Here is a 20,713-nt window from a genome sequence, read left to right as displayed (position 1 = left end):
TGATTTTGCAACTGTCCTTTGACTAGATGATTTTCTTTTAACATTAAACAACGTACCTTTGCAATAGTCGAAGATGTCCGTTTTTTACTTGGATACGTGTTTGGAATTTTTGTCTCACTTGAGGATCCAACTTGACGTTTTTTTCCTCTCTTGTTGATGATATTACCTATCGACGCTTTAGATATCACAAAACCATGACTCTCGCATCGTTTCTGAATAACGGAGTATGCATAGTTCTCTTCGGAAAGAGCGTAAATGTAGCCTTCGAACCACTGCTTTGCTAAATTCGCCATTTTGAATAAAAACAAAACTTTCAAGCCACAAATGATAATTTTGACTTTTAAAAACATAGTACAATTGCAATTACTTCTTTTGCAGCAAACGATTCTTTATTACCACTTACCAAAATCGTCTAAAAAATGTGCGAACAGTCTCTGTATACGAGCTAATATCCCTCAGAAAGTCCTCCACGCAGGCATCCCTCTCCATAAGCTGATAGACCTCAAGTTTGATTTCCCTTAATCAAATAAACCAACCTGAAATAGCATAATGATTTTTTTCCCACATTTCTATTCTACGACTCAAATTATGCTTAAATCTTAAATTTTGTCAAATTTGATGAATAACTTTCCTAGAAATTTAAAAATTTATCTTGTCGCACTTTTTTCAGTTTGCGCCAAGAATAATTCACTTTGCCAAAATTCTTAATTTATGGTAATCTGCTTTTCCCTCTCTTTTATTGTGTACGAACGCAAAAAAAAGTACACTGCGCAAAAAAAAGGACTGTTCCATATCTCCCTTTTTACTGGGCTGATTGACAAAATTCAAATTGCGTTTTTTATATCTCGAAAGCGCGGTTTTAGGATATATATGCATTTGATTCATATATACATTGTTCTACTGTACGTATTTTGACACAAAATCTGACTTTTTTGAAATGACATGCCAATTTTTTCCATATTTTGATTCTAAGACTCAATCTACGCCTAAATATTAAATTTTGTAAAATTTGGTGCGAAATTTAGGGGGAAATTCAAAACTTTATCTTGGCGCATTTTTATCAGTTTACGCCAATAATACTTGGCGAACTTCTTAATTTATAGCAAACTATTTCCTTTGTACACGAGCGGGAAAAAAGTCATCGTTCATACTTTCAAATAATTTTAACAAAGTTCGTAAGTCACATTTTCGTTATTATCGCTTATAATAAATACACTAAATTTCAAAACGTAAATTCATGTGTATCGTAGGAAATTTTGAATAATAAAAAAAAAAACTGTTTCGCAGGTATGCCTAGAAATACATCTACGTTAAGGTGATGTTAGATTACATGTTATAATACAAAATGTTTTCGAAAAATTTATAAAAAATAATTTAAAATATAAATTTTAAAAATAAATCATAAAAAATATGCGAATTATATTTGGATTCAGCCTAAATTTGGAAGAAGGAATCAAGTAAGTTTAATAGAAAGATATAATGAATATATATGAAAATCAAAAATACGTAAAAAATTGGTATGTTATTTCAGAAAAAGTCCGATTTTGTGTCAAAATCAATATTAGAACAATACTACATATATGAATCTAATATATCTTTTATTAAGGCACGCTTTCGACACATGAAGATCGCAATTTGAATTTCGTCAATCGGCCCAGTAGAACGAGAGATATAGAACTGTTTTTTTTTTTTTTTTTTTTTTCTTTGTGCAGAGTGAACGTTCGGAACAGAAAATTCTAGCGAAAAAAAGCTTTCTTCTTATTTCCGTTGGGTCTATGTAGAACCGGAAAGATACATCCGTTTCTTGCAAGTAACATAATTTCTAATTCTTCTTGCAACTTCTTTTTGAGCAATAAATCTTTTCTTTTTAAATGGTTCTGAACTTTGCTTGTAATTAAAGAATATTGCAGAGCTTTTTTAAATTGGTTTTTGTGCTACTTCCGTGTTAAGTTGAGAATAAAAAATTGCGTTCGCCCCGACGGCTAGATGCGCCATAGCAGTAATTGTAGCAATATATCGATAGATATCGATATTTCAGTGATGAAAATAAAATATTTGGACAGTCATTTATTTCTAATTTATTCTTTTAACTATGCAATCTCTATAGAAAACTTTTTGACACTCAGAAGATGCGAAATCGAATTATATCTACCAAGTTTCGCGAAATATCAAGCTCAATGCTCAGCAGATTGAGGTAATTTTAACGGATTTGTGCAAATTTCTCACTATTTTTTATAAGCTTTATTTTCAAAAGCAAAATGGCTTTTGTCACAAATTTTGAAATGAATTCTCACAGCAATTACTACGCGATGGAATGATAAAGAATGTTTAATTTTTGATAATATGTGTCTAATCTACTAAAGTCCATGGTTGACCTTAGATATATTTCTAATTATAAAAGTATTTTAAATGATACACATATTCTATTTTCGGCATTTTCAATTAAAAAAATTAATTATGAAAAAATTATGAAGTCTGACATTTTATACATCCTCCCCCGGTTCCTATACTCATATTTAGAAACATTTTCTACTCATTATGAAAAATCAAAATCAAAGTTTCAACTCCAGCAAAAATTGAACGACATATTTCATTTCAAAATGGAGTATGCTATTTGATGTCAACTTCCCTTGAGAGATCCGTTAATAAATTAGAATAATTACAGGTTCATAGGCTCTTAAACGACATTAAATAACTCTTTTGTGATTTTATTACAATTTGTATGCTTGAAGATTTGGGCAAGTTATTCATAAGCTGTCAAACGCTATAAGTACCTTATTAAGCCCCTTGTTCTATTACTTCAGAATCAATCTAATAATCATACGGAAAGTTCGCTAAACTAGAAATATTTGCCAGTTGGCTGCATGCTAGTGTATTCATTTCTTCTCTGATTTGATTCTCATCCCCTAAAGTGGTTGGCTGATTAATTTTCTATAGTTTTCCTTAATGTGATGTAAAATATGAACCACTTTTCCTCTAAAATATCCCATGCCTTTAATGGCAGATAGCTCTCAAATGTAATTCTTAAATCGTCTGATCTAACCTAAGCACCTCGTAGCTTAAGTATCTCAGATTTGGATTTATTGGAATATAACAAAACACACGAGAACTATCTGCCTAAGGGAAGGGATGCATTGTGGAGGACGTTCCAAGAGAAATTGGTTCGTATCCACGCTGCACACGATAAAAACCGCGAACCCCGTGCAGTAAGCCCATTCGCAGGGTTTTGAGCGGCGGTCGAGTTGACAGTATTCAACGACTTTTGGCGCATGGCCACTAGTGGGCTCAAACATTTCGGTTGTCATAGGAGCATTTTTTAAACATCACATAGTGTTCACACTAATAAGAGCTTCAGGTATTTACGTTAAGCCAGAACCAGTCAGGTAATCATTAATCTTGGCTAGACTTTTAACTTCTAGCGTTATCATCTCGTTGTGGTTTTGTGAATGTCAATTTAAATAATCACTCTAGATCAGTGGATTCAGATTACACCAACAAAATTTTCACAACTCAAATGAGAGCGTCGATCTTAGTTATATACCGCCAATTCAGACATTTTAGTATTTCTATGCACATTGCGACCCCACTAACTTTTTGTGACTCCAAATAGGGTCGCTACCCATGGTTTGAAAACTACTGCCTGTAAATGAGTAGGAAGACGTATTTGACAAATTAGTTAAATCCTACAGCAAAATAAATGGTTATGAAAAAACTCGGAGTACGCAGGTATGAGAAACACTCATACAAGAAATATCGTAAACGCCTTCTTGTTCGGTGCCATGTTTAGTGATGTTGGCTATTGCAACGTAGGCCCGGCTTCGAACCTCGAGGCGGCTTGGATGTTTCTAAGTGTATAGTATCTGTTCTGCATGCGGCGCTTAAAATACTGGCAAGCCGAAAGCCCTCTCTAGAGATATGGTGGTAGTTTTGAATCGCAATCTTTTTCTAAATCCGTCCGACCTAACAGCTGACATTTCGTTGGCTATTTGTATGAAGTTACTCTGGCTTCTGGAAAGCTTCGGAAAGAATCATTCTCTAACTTTAAGAATGTGTTTTCCCAAAGCTTTCAAAAAGTTGCAAAGTTGGCAAGAAATCGTCAAATGTCACCAACTTGGTGATAAAAATTATCGCCAAGCCTGTCAGGAGAATTTTTACCGATATCCTGATTTCTGGTCGAGCTGTTACCACAATTAAAGCGTGGATTCATTGTCACAAGATCTACAGTTTTATTCGCGAAATAAGCATTTATATCTAAAATACATGACCAAAAATTACTCAGAAATACGCTTAAAATTTACTGCCTAAATGCCAGAATTAAACAACAAATTTGGTGCGGACACTACATGACTTACTTGTATGACCTATTAAATTTTACACGTTTTTTTCCTGTATTTCATTTAATTTTATTTTCTCGAATTATTACGAGTATAACTCAATTAACGGATCCTTCAAGGCAAGTTGAAAATTACATCAAAAGCTTCAAATTTTGAAATTAAATATCTGGTTCAATTTTTGTTGTACAGGAGTCAAGCATCTTATAATTTTATTTTTTTCCTAATGAGTATAAAACTCTTCCAAAATAAGTATAGGAACCTTGAGACTTCATTAAAAGTTCCATTTCGTTATTTGTCGAAAATTAAATTTTTTTTTTTTTTAATTTGACATTGACAAAAATGGAAATTTTCGCCATTTAAAACGCTTCTGTAACTTGAAGTATATGACTACGACCAACGATCGCAAAAATAAAGGCTGAGTAAGTTTTTTTAAGCCGGGTAAAGAGGTAGGTATAATATACACGTTCGGAACTGCAGATTCAAATACGAAAGGGAAGAGGCACAAAATAGTTGTGATAGCAGTTCAGTTACATGTATACAATTTCAACGTTCTACGGTTAGTCGTTTTTAGTTATGAGAGATACATACGTGCGTAAGTATGTACGTACCTACACTCGTAACGAAAGTCCATTTTAAATCCGGTTTACGATCCCGTTTTGGGAAAATAGTTTTTTTATTCTATCCAGGCTTACAGACGTCAGGCAAGAAAATCGTCCAAATTGTGTTTCAGGAACGGTTAAAATGAATATATCCTTTGAAATATATACCCGGAATTTTTTCTCTATTACCATAACTTTTTTACTTCGTGCAAAGAAGTAAAAACTCCCAGTGTTACAAAAATGCAGCCAAATTGGTTCAAATATTTTTGGAAATTTCCAGCACTATTTACCTTCTGCAAGAACTAGAATTCAGCTTGTTTACTTTGAGCATTATCTGCAGTTAAAACTGAAATCTAAACATTTAACTGTTCCAGAATTTGCAGAACAATGTTTTCGTAGTTTATGTAAAATCAAAGTAATGTACCAAAAGTTTCCTCCTTTAAAAGTGGTGCAAAAGTGATCTATGTGAAAACATTTGTCCTGATCTGAAGAAAACATCGTTATGATGAACCAACATAGAGATCTCGGTTCATCATCCTTTGTTGGTATAAAAAAAGCCTAAATTTAAATGCGTGATCTTCTATGCCACTCTCGCAGTACCTTAAATTGCTTAGCATCGTGTCATTGCCTAGCAACGGTAAAAGTGCTCACACCACTTTGCGATACGTGTATAACATTAGTACTTACATCATACGATACTACCATAGTATAAATGCAGCTTTAGTCAATCTTTCCCTTCGAGTAGAACCTTGGAGTGCTTCCAACCTTATACGCCACATAAACCCCATTTCATAAACCGCCTCTTTTTATTTGCTTGTTACCGTTGATAACATGTTGTACTGAGACTTACGTATTTCTGCCGTGTACAGCCATTTATTCAATTAATAAACCAATAAGCCCAATAATAAACCAATAAGTGATTGGTGCTATTGGGTGATATTTTTTAAATTGACAACTGGTAGAGTTGGGAAAAAATTTCTTTACACACAGTTCACAGATTTAATGGCAAAAACTTGTCTTTTTACTTCCTTGTACGAAGTAAAAAGGAAGTATTGTAATCGCGAAAAGTTTCAAGCAGAATATTTGAACGAAAATATGCATTTTGACCGCTATCGAATGCAATTTAACGATGTTTTTGCGTGATATCTGTACGTAAGAACAGAATAAAAGACTCGTTTCCTCCAAAAAAAATTATAAAACTGCTTTAAAATTAATTCTGAAGAGAATTTTTCGTGGCGTCTGTACGAACGTATGTATCTCGCATAACTCAAAAACGAGTAGCCTCAGAACGTTGAAATTTTGTATATAGGACTGCTATAACATGTAAATGTGCACCTCGTATTTTGGTCGTAATCGGCCGCACCAAACGTATATAAATATATTTATATATATATCCACTCTGTTACCCGGCTCAGTGATCTCAGTTTCTTTACCCTTATATGTTTGTAAATTGAACATTTTTTGCTTTAAAAATGATTGTATTATGTTGATTTTATCTTCTGGTTAAGGTTTTCATGCCTTTAGTAAATCTGTGCAATATTTTTAGAATTATCAACAATTTTAAAGTTGTTTAAGTGCCGCTAAGCCTTTTTTTTTTTTTTTTTTTTTTTATTGCGGCCATTGATGTTTACATTTGAAACAGGAGACTGGTGGATTTGTTGCCAATCTAGAGAAACTTAGCTTCGCAACAACAAAGATAACGCATTCATTTATTATTGCCAATTAAATCATGCTTAATTCTTTCTGGTTGAGATTTACTTTGAGTGTTTGAGATTTACTTCGTAATTTTTAATATAGATATTTTGAGTTTTTATGTATTTTTGCCTTCTCGCGAAGTGAGAACTGAATTAATTAAATGAGAAATACTCAATCGTCTGTGAAAAACTGTTTCTGTTCTGTTTTGTTTGCTTAATTTCTTTTATAGATCATTCTAGCTTTATTATAGTATTTGAATAGAACATGTGGTAACGATTAGATGATTCTATTCTTTAAATGATATAAATTTTGAGCATTATGAGTTATAATATGAACGAAATATATAAGTTAACTCTTATATAATTATTGGATTATATAACAGTTAACTTAGTTACCGTTATATAATTATTATATAAGTTAACTGGTTATATAATTATTAATACTGTTAAGTGAATCTAGCGCCAGAGTGTCGCTATGGTAAGCAAATACTAGAGTGAATTTTAAAGAATGCATTTATTCTATTGTGGTTTATGTGCTGTCGGCGAAGTAGATTTAATTGAATCCAATAAGTTTAAATGAAATGCAAGAAAAAATGCGTATAATTTAATATTCCGTACAAGGAAGTCATGTGGTGTACACATCAGATTTTTTTACCCTTAAAATTTGATATATGTTAAAAATTTGATGCATCCGTTTAATTTTAATATTTTAAAACTTATTTTCTAGAATTTATTCCAATCCAAATTTGGAATTCGCGAAAGAAAAAAATTATCTGCTCCCTTTAAAGATAAAAATTAGAAATTTTCCCCTTCTCATCTTATTCATACAGCAAAGGAAGAAAATCTCGAATTGGCTAAGTAACTTAATAACGAAACAAAAGCATAAAACTTCTGGGATCTGCAAAATATAAATACCTCTTATAAATCATGCCTTGTTTTTAAAATCTGAATCTAAAATTTAGACCCTTTAAAGGCCTACTTGAATTTGCTTTCGATCAGAAGGCAAATTTTCAGTAACAGATTTTTCAGAAGAGCGGGTTTTATTAACTAGCATTTTGCCGACAGATTGGCCGTTCATATGATCTTGACAGAAATCTGTTAATTTGCGAAGAAGTCTTTTGCCACTTCATACTGTAATGAATAGTCCTAGGCTGTTTAAACCACTGTTATACTGTTGTTCAGTCATGAAATCCTAATCTTTCATCTATACCACTGAAGTTACAACTTTAAATCTCGCATTTTTCGGAAAATTTTGGGACGGGGGACGGCAGACGAGAATTCGTGATCAATAGACTTAATATTTAGATTCTGATGAATAGTGCTCCTAATAAACCAGAAACCATTCACAACAATTAATCAGTGTTTCAAAATCTATTTCACATGCTGCATGTTAAATGCTCGGTGGTGGTCATCTAGCCTAACTTTAAAGATAGTTATGCGCACCAGTGAGCAATTGCTTTTGTTACAAGTGCTCATTGGTGCGCATACTTTGCTGTCTGCATTTGTTGCTACTTTTCAGGGTCATGTGTCTATTCGTGAGTACGATTTACATTTAATTTTCCTGTCACGAAGTGTTCTTAAGTGCGCAAATTTTTTGTCTGAGGAACTAAACTTCAGCAATGATTGATGATTTTATAGACATACTCTACTTGCGATGCCTAAAATCAGTCATATGCTACACTTACTAGAAAGTAAAGTAAGAATTTGGAAAAATATCTAAAATTGGTTTCGAACGCAAATTTTTTATGCGGGGACAAACGTAGTAATTGCAGATTATTCGTTACTGGATATGACACTGTATTAAAGAATATTTATATTTTACAGAATATATAAGACGTCCAAATTGTGTTTGACCGATTCTCAGTATCTCTAAAATTAAGTATTCGATAAGCTGATAAGCATAACTTTGCTAGGCATACGTATGCCAAAGACTAGCTATTAAATACATTTTATTTTATTCTTTGTCAACAATAAATAAGCATCGTTTTGAAGTTTTGGGGAAACCTTTCTTTCTTCTTCATACTCTGTCACTCACTGCAAATTACAAATTGTTTGCTCGAGTGATTTAATTACTTGCCTTTCCTTGAGGTAACATATCGTTAAAACTGATCAACTACGAAAGAATGAATATTCTAAAACTCTTACAATTTTAATTAATAGTTAAAATTAATCTTTAACTGTTATGTACAAATGTTTGAACGTAACTATTAAGATAATTTTATTTATAGGTTGCTCATAATTATACAAAACTTACATAGAAACAAAATATAATATTTAACTAATCGTCTGCCAATAAATGAAAGCAGTCTATATTTTTCCAACAAGGCCTTCTTCATACAGCATAGACGAAAATTTAGAATTCTTAAGATGCAACGATTAATTCTGTGTATATATATATTTTGGGGGTGTGCTGGGGCCAAGTAACGTATTTGTGTTAATTTAAGTATATATTTATTTTACTAAAGTGTTTTCATTTATCTTATAAATTCAAAAACACTTGAAAGCCACATATATTACATTACTTTATTTATGAATGATGACTAAAATAATAATTTTATCGGGAAAATAATTTCGTTACAAATTACATGGTCTAGGATTGACATTTTAGGGAGAGAGGGGTATGCCAGAAATGGAAAAATATCCGAACAGAATGTTACGTAATAAATATTATACGGTATATTTTTCCTTGAAATTCATATTTGTAAATCTGAACTAGAAACATATTCAATATCATTATTTTAGATTAAGTTAAGCGCTTAATCGGATGATGTTTTGATGCAAGGGGATTCATAAATATCTGTCCAAAATACAAAGGCTGTTAGAAGAGGATTAAAATAAGCAGATTTTGTAACGGAATGTGTGTGAGCTAACGGTGTGCTGAGATGATATAGGGCGCTGTTGTGCTCTTTGCTCGCGTAAATCTTCATTTCCCGTGCGGTTTTCGAACGGTATGCGGTGTTACACGCCGACTTGTATTTTAGTTATGGAGCTGCGGGCAAGGCGGAACAGTTACTTAAAGCAAATACAGAGAACGATTCAGGAATATCTCCTTCGAATAGTGCTCAGTTTCCGTCCTCCGCAATGCTGTCCGTCATAAGCCGGACAGCATTGCGATAGTACTGCATGGAGAATGACGTTTTAGCCTACAAAACGATATTATCTAGCGCCTCTATAGCGCCCTGTTCACTTCAACGCATTTTCGTATATACATTCCATTATAAAATCTGCTTATTTCGGTTCTCTCTACCTGCCTGATTCTGTTTCATTTTGAGATGCAAGTTCATTAGCTTTACTGAAAACTGAAAAAAGCGGTATAAAGATACGGGTATTTCTGGGCAAATAATAATAATAATAATAAAAAGTCATTGAGTAAAACTTGACGTTCGAGCTTGTAAGACTTAAGAAGGTTAATGCACAAATCAAATACATTTGGTACAATTTCAGTATTAAATTCATTTTAGGGCGTCACCGGACGTTAACCTTTTCTCAAACACTTCACCCTTCATACATTTAAGATTAATTTGAAGAATAATCACAAAACCATTGCCTTCTTTTTATTGACTAACGGCTCTTTTAGGATTTCGAAATGCCTGAAAAATTAAACCACTTCTGCAGTGAAACTGAATTGAATGGGGTGATGGCGTAAATCAACAACTTCGCGGATGAGTTAATATTTCACAGTTCGCCGATTCTATTGTAAAGAGAGATGGGGTGATGGGTTTCGATTTGCGCAGCAGAGTGTAAATCTTGATTGTTGCTACTGGAATCGGCATTCTATTTAGTAAATTCTTCGGCCGATTTTGGAAACAATTTATGTTAGTTTCAATGTTGATGAAATTATACATATTCTGCAAATATTTGTAGTAGTTCTGCAGAAAAGCTTTGTATCAAATCATGCTTTTATCTGGTCGCATAATTGGAAATAAGCGTTCGACTGGTTTATTAAATTACAAAGGCAAAGCGTACTAGGACTATTTGCTTCAGAGAAAGGCTGCTTTTGTAGAATTCTAATGGAAACTAGCTCTATTTAAGTTACTCAAGGGAAAACCACGACATCGTCCCTTGGAGAAAGGCCTGTTTGCCGAAATTTGAATTTTGATCGAAAAACTATAGTGTTCAACGGTCTCTTCCGGTCGCTCATTGATTGGTGTACGAAACTTGAGGTATATTTATGTTTCGAAAATGAAATTGATTGATATGTTATGTAATATTGTACGACCTAGTAACCAAAAATTTTAATCTAAACTGTCGTGCATAAGGATAATTCACTGTTGCTCGTCTACATTCCCTAAACTCGTGTTATCACAGTTTTACCTATGAAAAATTAAACTCTTAGCCTCGACGAAGTTTCATTTCGCATTTGCTTATAATATCAGATGCTGAAATTCTCTTGAAATTTTATGTAGTTATTAACCCAAAAAGGCGTTAGCCCGAATGGTTGATTAGTCTCGAAATGGGATTTTGCTCGTCTATTATAAACGTCTGTATCACTTTTCAAATTGCTGCCACCAAATATTATCGCCCCGTATTATTTCGAAAGGGGTTAAATAATGAAGAATCTGCATATTTGTATGTTCCTCACACAGTGAAAAAAAGACGGTAACTAGAGACATCCAGTTTTTAATTACGCAGTCCTCCACCCGAACATGTGGACCCGGAAGCCTGAATTTCGAATTTTTAATTTTATGTGTCATATGTTGTACAACTTTAATAAATTTTTCATTAAAAACCTCAGCGATTCGAAAGCGAGCTGTGGCAACAGTACACGAAATAACAAATTTTTATTTCTAGCGTGGAAGACTCTCTATCAGAAATTCTAAAGCCAGTATGTTCTTAATTTTTTACTAATTTTGTTGTAGAACTGAATTTTATGTGGCGTAAATGCAAATAGTGTGATATTTAATGAAGTTAACACGCAAAACGTTAATAAAAAGACTAAGGAAAAAAAAAAAAAAGGTTTTGAGCCATCATGCACTCAACAGCGGCCGAGCGCTAAAGTCGCTGAACACTGGTATTTCGATCCGAGGTTCGAATCCCACGAATGGGCTGGCTGCATGGGCGTTTTCGTGGTTTTCCCCATGTATAACGTGTATACGAGCCAATTTTCCTTATAAAGTTCTCCAAGAAAGCATCCTCCTTATGCAGATAGCCCTCGAGGCCTTACCGTAATTGCATAAACCAAACCGTGAGCCATCTCGCTAAGAAAACTGACCATTAATATGAATTGAAAAAAACTGAAAGAAAAAATATAAAAATGTATGCCATTATATAACACTGCATTGAGAATTCTAAACATATGCAGCTTTTAAAGTTTTTGTGATTTTGCTGTTGAATTTATATGACGTAAGTGCAACGAAAACGATGCTTAATAGTAAAGCTAAAAAGAAAGGAAACAAAAGGAGGGTTAACAGGAGTGACTGCTAGAGAAGACTGGTAGACCGCGAGCTCAGCGAGAACAAGGAAAAAACTGAAAAAATCCTTCTGGCAATCATTAAAATCTGAAATATTTCAGATTTTTCTCTTTTTTTTTTGGTTTACTTCGATCTTTTACCTGTAGTAGTCTTTTACCTGCAGAAAAGACGAAATACTGATTGTCCTAGTGCGTTTTTTTCTATACATAAATAATCCAATCAAAATTGTTTAAATCCTCTCCTTCTTTCAATAAACAATTTTTGGTAGCCTTTGCAGTTTATTGAGCATCCTATATCAATGAAAATTCTGCAGAAGTTATCCTTTTGTCAATAAAACTTTACTGGCGATGTTTTTAAGTAAACTGCTTCATTGCGATGCGCGACCACTATCAAAATTCCGAACTTAATGACTGAATCTTCGCTTCTGAGTCATATCTACAAAAATGAGTAAATTTAAAGGTTTCGAAAAAAGCACTACAGAAAGGAGAACATTTTCGTATATGCACTACAACTAAGTCTTAAAAGTAACTTGGACAGGTATATAAAATAATTTTGAAATTTAATTTCGAAGGATATATATATAATGTATGTATTTTCACTAATACTAACACGACAGTAACAAGAAGTTATTATCCACATTCATTATCTCGCCGGCAGAAGTCCGATAGTTAATGGATATGGAATTCTGGGCACATGATTGGTTTTTTAATTGGTTTTTGAAACTAAAATTTTCTTTATTTAATTTCATTTTGAAAAAATACAGTAGAAAATATCATGCAGTTAATGGTTAGGTATTTTTAAAGTGCGCACATGAAAGGCGCTTTCAGTATACCGAGAGCAGAACTTTTAGCCCTTTAGGGGCGATCAGTACGGTTATTGTGGCATGAAAATTAAGCATTAATAATTCAAAATGAAATATGCCTTTATTTACATGTCCCTTTATGAGATCAATTTCTGACGCTTTCTGAAAATGGGAGCCTTAGGCCTATGATTCTTGCATTTGGAGCTTGTCCTAAGAACTGCTTTATTCTGATGCAAGGCGTATTTACTCATCGTTAAATAGTTATGTTCAGCATTTGTTACGAAACTCGTATAGCCGCCGCTCTACCTCGCTTGTCTCTTTAAGGTAGGATTAGAATTTGAAACTCTACGAGATGTGCTTAACTATGAGTTATAATGTTTTGAAAGAGAGTCGCCGGCCCTAACAATTAGCGGCAAAAAATATTATACTGTATTTCAGTAACTTGTAAATAAATTAGTTTGTTGTGCTTTAGATCGAGCCATTTATCGTCTGTTACATAAACCTGAACCACCGAAAGAAGTTAAATTGACGTTGATGATAATTACAAGTTTGGATTAGTATTTCATATGGTCGCGTGGCAAGCGAGCATTCTACAACAGCTCTCATTAGCTCGCATCTAGGCAGGATTTGAGAGATGCTAAAGCGGTATTACAAGATGTCCAATATCATAGATGGGTTTGTAAAATCCCTTTAAAAAGATTTTCCTTATTTACAAAACACAAATCCAACAGATGTTCCTATTACGATTACTTATATATATGATGACGGCAAGATTAGCCTAAAAACGACAAAGAAATCCTTTCTTTCATGTACTGAGGAGCAGCATTATAGAAAAAGTTTTACATAAAAAAAATGGCAAGCTGTCAAGCGGCTACTCGATGCTCCTTGAACGACTTTTCCTAGGTTCGAAACCTAAGGATATAATCCCGGTTATGCTGACTTATGGGGGAAGGACTAATTGATTGTCTTATTAAGCGGTAAAATTATTTCAGTCCATGCTAATTACATTGTGTCTAAAATAAAAAAAAATCGCTCAATAATTAAGACAAGTAGCACTTCAAGATGCTATTCTACTCTCATCCGATTGTTGGCTATGGGATGCCGTTTTTTTTACTTTTAACGTAGATAAAAGTCTTTGAGGAGAGAATACTAATCAAGTTAGTAAATGTCATCCATCTTTAATTATGTAAGCTCAAAAGTCGTCATTAAAATAATTTTCGCCACCTTTCTTACTAAGCCAGGCTTTCTTGATTGATACGTTTCTTCACAAGTTTACGACAAAATGCCTCCAGTGGTTAAAACCGCTGAGCCCAGGTAATTCGATCCTGGTTAGAAAGCCAGCGAAAGAGGTGGCTGCATGAAAGTGTTTGACTTTTCTACAGTTGTAAGGTGAATACGAACCATATTCCTTTAAAAATGTACTTCCCTCCCCTTAGATAGATAACTCTCGCTTTTAACATAATTAAACAAGTCTAACAAAATGACCCAGTAGATTTATTTTCAAGCTTAATGAAATGAATTTCCCTTCCGCATTTAACCAAGCTATTTTATAAACTGAATTCGTAAATTCTACTTGGTAAACGTGTTACAAAATCTTGAATTTCAACTGCTTTTTCTCGAGACCTATCGTCTGGCATGTTTAAATCTGCATAAATAATAAGCTAACGTAAATCAAAACGGTGAAATATGTTGAAGTAATTATATGAAGATGAGTCAGCTCCGATAAGTTATGAAATAGGGGGCCGCTTAAGCTGGTATAAGTCACCCCAGCATGAGACGACCGGTTAAAGACTACCGAATACTGATAGCTCGTGCCGGGTTCGAACGTAGGCGAACGGGCTGGCTACATATTTAGTTTTCGTGGTGTTGCAGATGTGCAATGTTGGATATAAGACAATTTTCCTTAGAAAGCCTTTCACAAAGGCATCCCTTCCCTTAGGCAGACAAAGCCCTCAAATTATTTTGCGCTAATCAGTTAACCAAACCAGTCTACGGCCGTTAGCATTGCTTTCTTTCAGGAGGCTTTAATGCCCCCTTTCCGTGTTTCTATGAGAATAAAACATTTATGAAAATGTGCAGACTGGTCCTCCTAAAATAGGAGCTCGTGCCTTTTTGAAATTAGGAAATAACTAGGCTTAGGTAATGTAATGATTGCTCATTCGAAATAGATTGCTGCTTCGCTTTCTATTTTTGTTTTGTTTTTCTGACTATCTACGGATTGTTATACACAAAACAAAATATAAATTATTAGTGAAAAAAGAATTGATGTTTTTATCATTTTATGCCAAGAGCATTTATTATCTTGCGAAGCATCAATATTCCGCTATGCATGAATGTAAGCGAACAGTATCAGTTTTTAAGCTTTTAAAATATCTAGAATTAAAGTTCTATGTGCTAAATGAGCCAGAAAATGGCATATGTGTTGTGCACATTTCATGATATCCTTGATTTATCTAAAATATATTCGCATGGAAGAAATCTTTTCCTCTGCAAAGCTACACTTAAATGTTTATTGTATTTTAATTATGCTGCATTTGCCCTAATTTTGCTTGTTTTTTTCTAGGGCTCTCTTCAGGTATAAAGGAGAACAGATTATTCACGACTGCTCTGGTGTAGATATAGACGAGCTACGTCAAAAATTCACGGGTATGATGTACAATTAATTTTTAATTTCTCTTTTTCCTGTTACACCAAACTACAAGTAACACACACTCTCTCTCTCTCTATATATATGTATATATTGTATTTTTTATATTTTTGTTACTCTGTTAAAAGTAGCTATGAAAGAAGCTTCATTATAAATGCAGAAAAGTGATATTTTAGATTAACTGGAATAATTATTCGAGAAAATGAATTTATTGAGTATTTAATGTGTAAATTGTTTTCAGTTAACTCATCGCCATAATATGGAAGTTGTCTACTTTATCAAAGATTATGAACCTCTACGCTGCTCCCCATTGACGCGACATCTAGAACACCATAACACAAAAAGACGCTAATTTAATAATGTGACCATCTCACGAGGTCATGTTATTAGATTTTCTTTTGGAATTTCAGTAGTGGAAATTAATTATTTTAGCAGCAGTTATATTGAGTTACTAAGTTGCAAATAATTAGGAAAGCAATCAGGAGTTGATTACAAAAAAGCATTCATTATTGGGGTCGTCACGTATCTGTATTTGTTTGGACAGTCTGTATTTCAAAAGTTCTATCCCTGCCCATACAATATTTTAATATAGTATTCTTAATACTTGGGTAAAAACGTATTTGACTTTTATTAACAGAAGTAGATTTGAACTGAATTTTTATGAACTAAATTAAAAGTGATGTGATTTCCTTTTTATTTAAAGTAAATTCTCCTAAAGGATACGAATGATACAATTAAATTGAATAAATGCATCTCTCATTGGTTAAACGTTTCAATTTCCTTTTCCTTTCTTGGTCAGCAGTTTTGCTTATATTATGTTCTCAAGAAATATAAAAACCCAGTAGTAACTGGGAATTTAGAAGAAAGAAATTGTAATATATATAGGCCGATTTAATCTTATACTAATCTAATGGCATGTAGAGAGGGGGAAATAAACCGATTTCATAAGGGAATATGTGAGCTCAAATAGTATACTCTCTATTCAGTGAAAAGAAAGCATTGTAGTGGCATAAATTTTCATTCGCGGTGCCATTTCTTTCATTTTTAGCGGTATGCATCGCTACATTGAACACGCAGCTAACCAGACATGCATTTTTTTTTTTATTTATAGAGCTGCGAACGGAAATGGAGCACTACTCAAGGGAGATATTCGAGAACCATTCTTTGTACTTTTTCTGAGTAGCTGCTTCATTTTAAGTTTCAGTCAAACAGATAAAATTCATGCCGATAAGCCCTGCACATGTGTATTGATGCACACTGCTCAAAATCCGAATGAGGAATGACAATGTACGTCAACAGAATGCTTTTACCTGCTGTTCAACAGCACCCTGTACCACTTCGACGCGCTGTTTGGGCCGGGATTATAAAGTCTGCTTATTTCGGCCCCTTCTACTTGCCTGTGCATTTTTGCCAAATATTTTTCAATAACTTTGTGTAAAAGGCAAACTGAGAAGAAATCTCAAAAGGGAGAAATTCTAATCTCAAATCAATATTTAAGTTTCTATCAATAGCGTCGGTTGGTGGTTGAGGGTAAGCAGCCGTTAGGATTGTGGAAACTTTCCCTATAAGGTAATTCTCCTGCCTTCGTGGTGTCATGGTCAGCACATTCGGCATGTATTCGAGAGGTTCGAGTCCCGGCAAAGGTATTGCTCATTTTTCACATCGCTCCTGCTTTCGAAATAACCTAAAGTCTCTAAAACCCCTTTGTCTGACCAAGAGTATAAAATTCATAAAAGGGTAAAAAAATAAACTTTACTTCTTGCAAAACTGGTCACATTTGAGATCCCAGTGTCTGCCGATGAGATAAGAACGTTGTTGCTGCTAATCTCACTTGTCTGACCAATAGTCAGCTTAAGCCCACGAATTTCCTCGTGGCAGTTACGCCTATGATGGCAACAGCCTTGAGCACCTTACAGGTGACAGTGTGACTTAGCATAGTTCCGCCCCCAATTTTGATGTAGAGTACTGCAAGGGGGATGGGTCCGTAGGTTTCCCACTTCTCTTCCCCTACCACCAACTTCTCGATGATTTTCTGCTCTCCGCATATTAAGATTGCCCCCATGCCGCACGGACACTATACATTTACAAACATCTATTCCTTCTTAGGGATTCGAACTCGGTGATAACAACGTTCCCCACGTATATTCAGGATAACGGGTAAACGCCTTATTCATGATCACGCATTCAGAGAGTTGGGAATTAATGTATGAATATTATTAACAGTGCGTTAATAATTTATTAATCGGGCATCATTTATTACTTAATCATTTATTCCTGTAACCATGTTTTAGAAATTAAAATTTAAAATATTTAACTATTAAGCATGAAATTCCTAAGCAATTTATATAGGTCTTTTTAAAATATTAAGCTGGTTCATTCAACTTAAACTTCCTTTTTATTTCATTCTTATGATAATTGTAATATTATAAGACAACTGCTTAATTAACTTCAAAATTTCGTTTTGCATTTCTTTAAAAAGGCGCGAAAATTATTCTAGTTGCCATAATTTAAGAGACAATTTAAAAATTTATATTGACAACATAAAATAATCACTATTCCTGTGGTTTTAATGCAATTACTTTGTGACCAACAGCCAACGACGAATTCATTTCAAAAGAATGCAGCTATTCTTTTTAACAGACTAAATAATTCTTTCTGGCATGAATACGGCAGTGATAACACTTTTAAAGATTTAGAGGGGTTTCATCCGATGCGTTCGTGAAAACTCTCATTACAACGTTATTAATGATGTGCCCTATGATCATCATGTGTAAGTCGATTGGAATACATCGTACTCGATGTCAGATTGCACTTGGTTCTAAATGTGAAAAAACGTGACCTTAGTCCTATTGCACTTCCTACTATTGCCTTAGAAACTATAAATATTCGTTTTCTTTCTCAGGAGTGGCTTCACATGTACACTGATGGGTCTCTTTTGGATTTTGGTCAGAGTGCCCGGTGCTTGTGATTTTAGTGACCTTTTTCCTTTTACATACATGTTGGCTCATTTACAACTCCATTGGATGGAGAATTCGAAGCTACTTATATAGCTCTACAACAACTTGCTGTTCGTCTTTCCCCTCTTGGGAAGGTTGTAATTTTTTTCAGATGCTATCTCTGCTCTTCATGCTTTGACAAGCAACCAAGAGAATGGGGGTTTTCGTATACAGAGTTGCAGGGAACTCTTAAAAGATAAAAGGAGTGGGTGACATCACATTGTGGTCTCTATGAAAAGGAGATGACGGACCTTTTGGAAAAAACGGGGAACTGATAACTCCCAAGTTTTTTCAGACCTTCCGCTTCACTTTGCTAAATTATAAATAAAGAGAATTTTCAAGCAATCTTTTCATTGTGCGACTTCCCACGCTGTTGGTGTTAAGTCCTGGAATGTGCTTTGTGATACTCGGTATCCTGTGCTGCTGCAGTGGCCAAGTTTAAACTGGGCAAGATTACTTTAGTGCCTATTTGTTTCTTTTAACTAATGCACACGAATGTGAGCCTGTCACATTCCTGTGAATTAGTGTGACTCCGGAGAAGGCGTGACTGCTGCTTATTTGGACGAGTGTTTTGCACTAAATGATTTAGATTGTGTTAAAAATTATTGGAGAGCTCGTTGCCTAATAACCTGATGGTCAATGTCTTAGCATTTGTTTAATAATTAATGATGCATCAAATAATAATTCTATAACATATTTTTCTGCCAGAATATTTTTTAAATTTCATTTCGTAAAAAATAGAGATGCATCATTATAAATTTCCAAGACAATTTTCTGAATTAAATTTAGAATGAATTAGACATAATTTCTGTAAATGAGCCAACATGTAGGTAAAAGGAAAAAGGTTTAAGTAAGTTTTTAATATTTTCTTTATTTCGTTGTATAGTACGCACATTATAATGTGAAAGACGAATTAAAAATAACATAGTTACGTGATGCAGCGAAACAAAGTTCAAAACAAGAAATTTAATTAAATGCCCAATCTCAATAGTGTAGGTTGGATCTTGTCTTGAATATTTCTTTATTAACTGCTTTGTAACGTTCCTTTATTAATTACAAAATAATTTTGCTAGTTGGTCATGTAAGTATCAATGAGCAGAAATGACATACTAAATTTGAATTTCAATCAAAAAAAAATTTGTCATTTTTAAAACTTGTTAACTTCTTGATTAACAAGTTTTAGAATGTGAAAAGAATTCTAGAAGGAAAAAGATAAAACACAATTTTTAGGCTAAAAGGTGAAAGTCAGGTTAGTGAGTGTGAAGGAAGTTATTCTAATAAAAAATATGCCGATTTCAGGTAATGTTAGCATAGTTTAAATGGTTCGACCAATGAAGAAGCACAATATAAATCGTTACTTCAGCAATCTTTCTGCTGAAAAATTTCGATTCCATGTAATATGACCGAAATACAGATGAGAATTTGAAGTTAGACACTTAATTGCAATCACCGAGTTCATTAACTGAAGTTTTTTGTTGGAACAATTTGAATAGAGAAACTATGGGGTTTGCGTGGTATTACTATGCGGTTTAAAATTTACGAGATAATTGCTGGTAATTTTTTATGTGTAACAAATACAATATCATATTGAAAATATGAATACATTTTCCAGAAAAATTACAGAAAAATGCATTATAAACTTCAGCTTCCGTAACTGAAATTCCTTATCCCTTTATTTCCTGACGGGACTTAAGTCCCATCAATAAAATCGCTCAATTGTGCCCCAACTCGACTTTTAAGCCCCAAGTTTAAATTTTAAAAAAAGCAATGAAAAACTTATAACATTTTTGTAAGTTTAATGCGAGATGTTTCTCATGCATAAAGAAATATAATAAAAACGTTACAAACTCTTTTTAAAAAAAATAAAGTACTTTGGGACATAAAGAGTTTAAACTTACTGACGATCTGAATTATAGTGAATCTTAGAAGCTGATTTATATATCATTAGATTCATACTGAAATTTTGATTACAGAATATAAGCGCATATGCTTGTTATAGCAGTATCTACATGCACGACTGTGTGAAAATATTCCCGGATAGCTCTGTAGCGAGCTGTAAAATTGCAATATGGAATTGCGCACACGTTTATAGTGACCGTCGATCTTCATAAAGCTGTTTGCGAAAAGATATTACTGTGTTAACATAGGAAGATATTACCGTGATATTTTTATGATCACATGTACACGTAGTTATGCGATTACACTATGGGCACATTATAGATAGAACTGA

At 33.7% G+C, this 20,713-nt stretch overlaps 1 protein-coding gene across 2 annotated transcripts in view; it reads left to right on the top strand.

Annotated features, from left to right (window-relative positions):
- LOC118181256 (coactosin-like protein) overlaps positions 1 to 20,713 on the top strand; it is a 101,299-nt gene that overhangs the window by 70,212 nt on the left and 10,374 nt on the right. For both annotated transcript variants that reach the window (XM_085815012.1, XM_085815013.1), the window contains exon 2: positions 15,404 to 15,486. In XM_085815012.1, the coding sequence (XP_085671138.1) occupies positions 15,404 to 15,486 (83 nt within the window). The remainder of the gene's footprint in view (positions 1 to 15,403; positions 15,487 to 20,713) is intronic.

The sequence above is a fragment of the Stegodyphus dumicola genome, chromosome 4, assembly GCF_044657685.1.
Source record: "Stegodyphus dumicola isolate Sdum_Otavi_A_Nest chromosome 4, ASM4465768v1".
NCBI classification, from domain to species: Eukaryota; Metazoa; Arthropoda; class Arachnida; order Araneae; family Eresidae; genus Stegodyphus; species Stegodyphus dumicola.
Note: the sequence above shows the minus strand (reverse complement) of the source record. Positions and strands in the feature narration are given on the sequence as shown.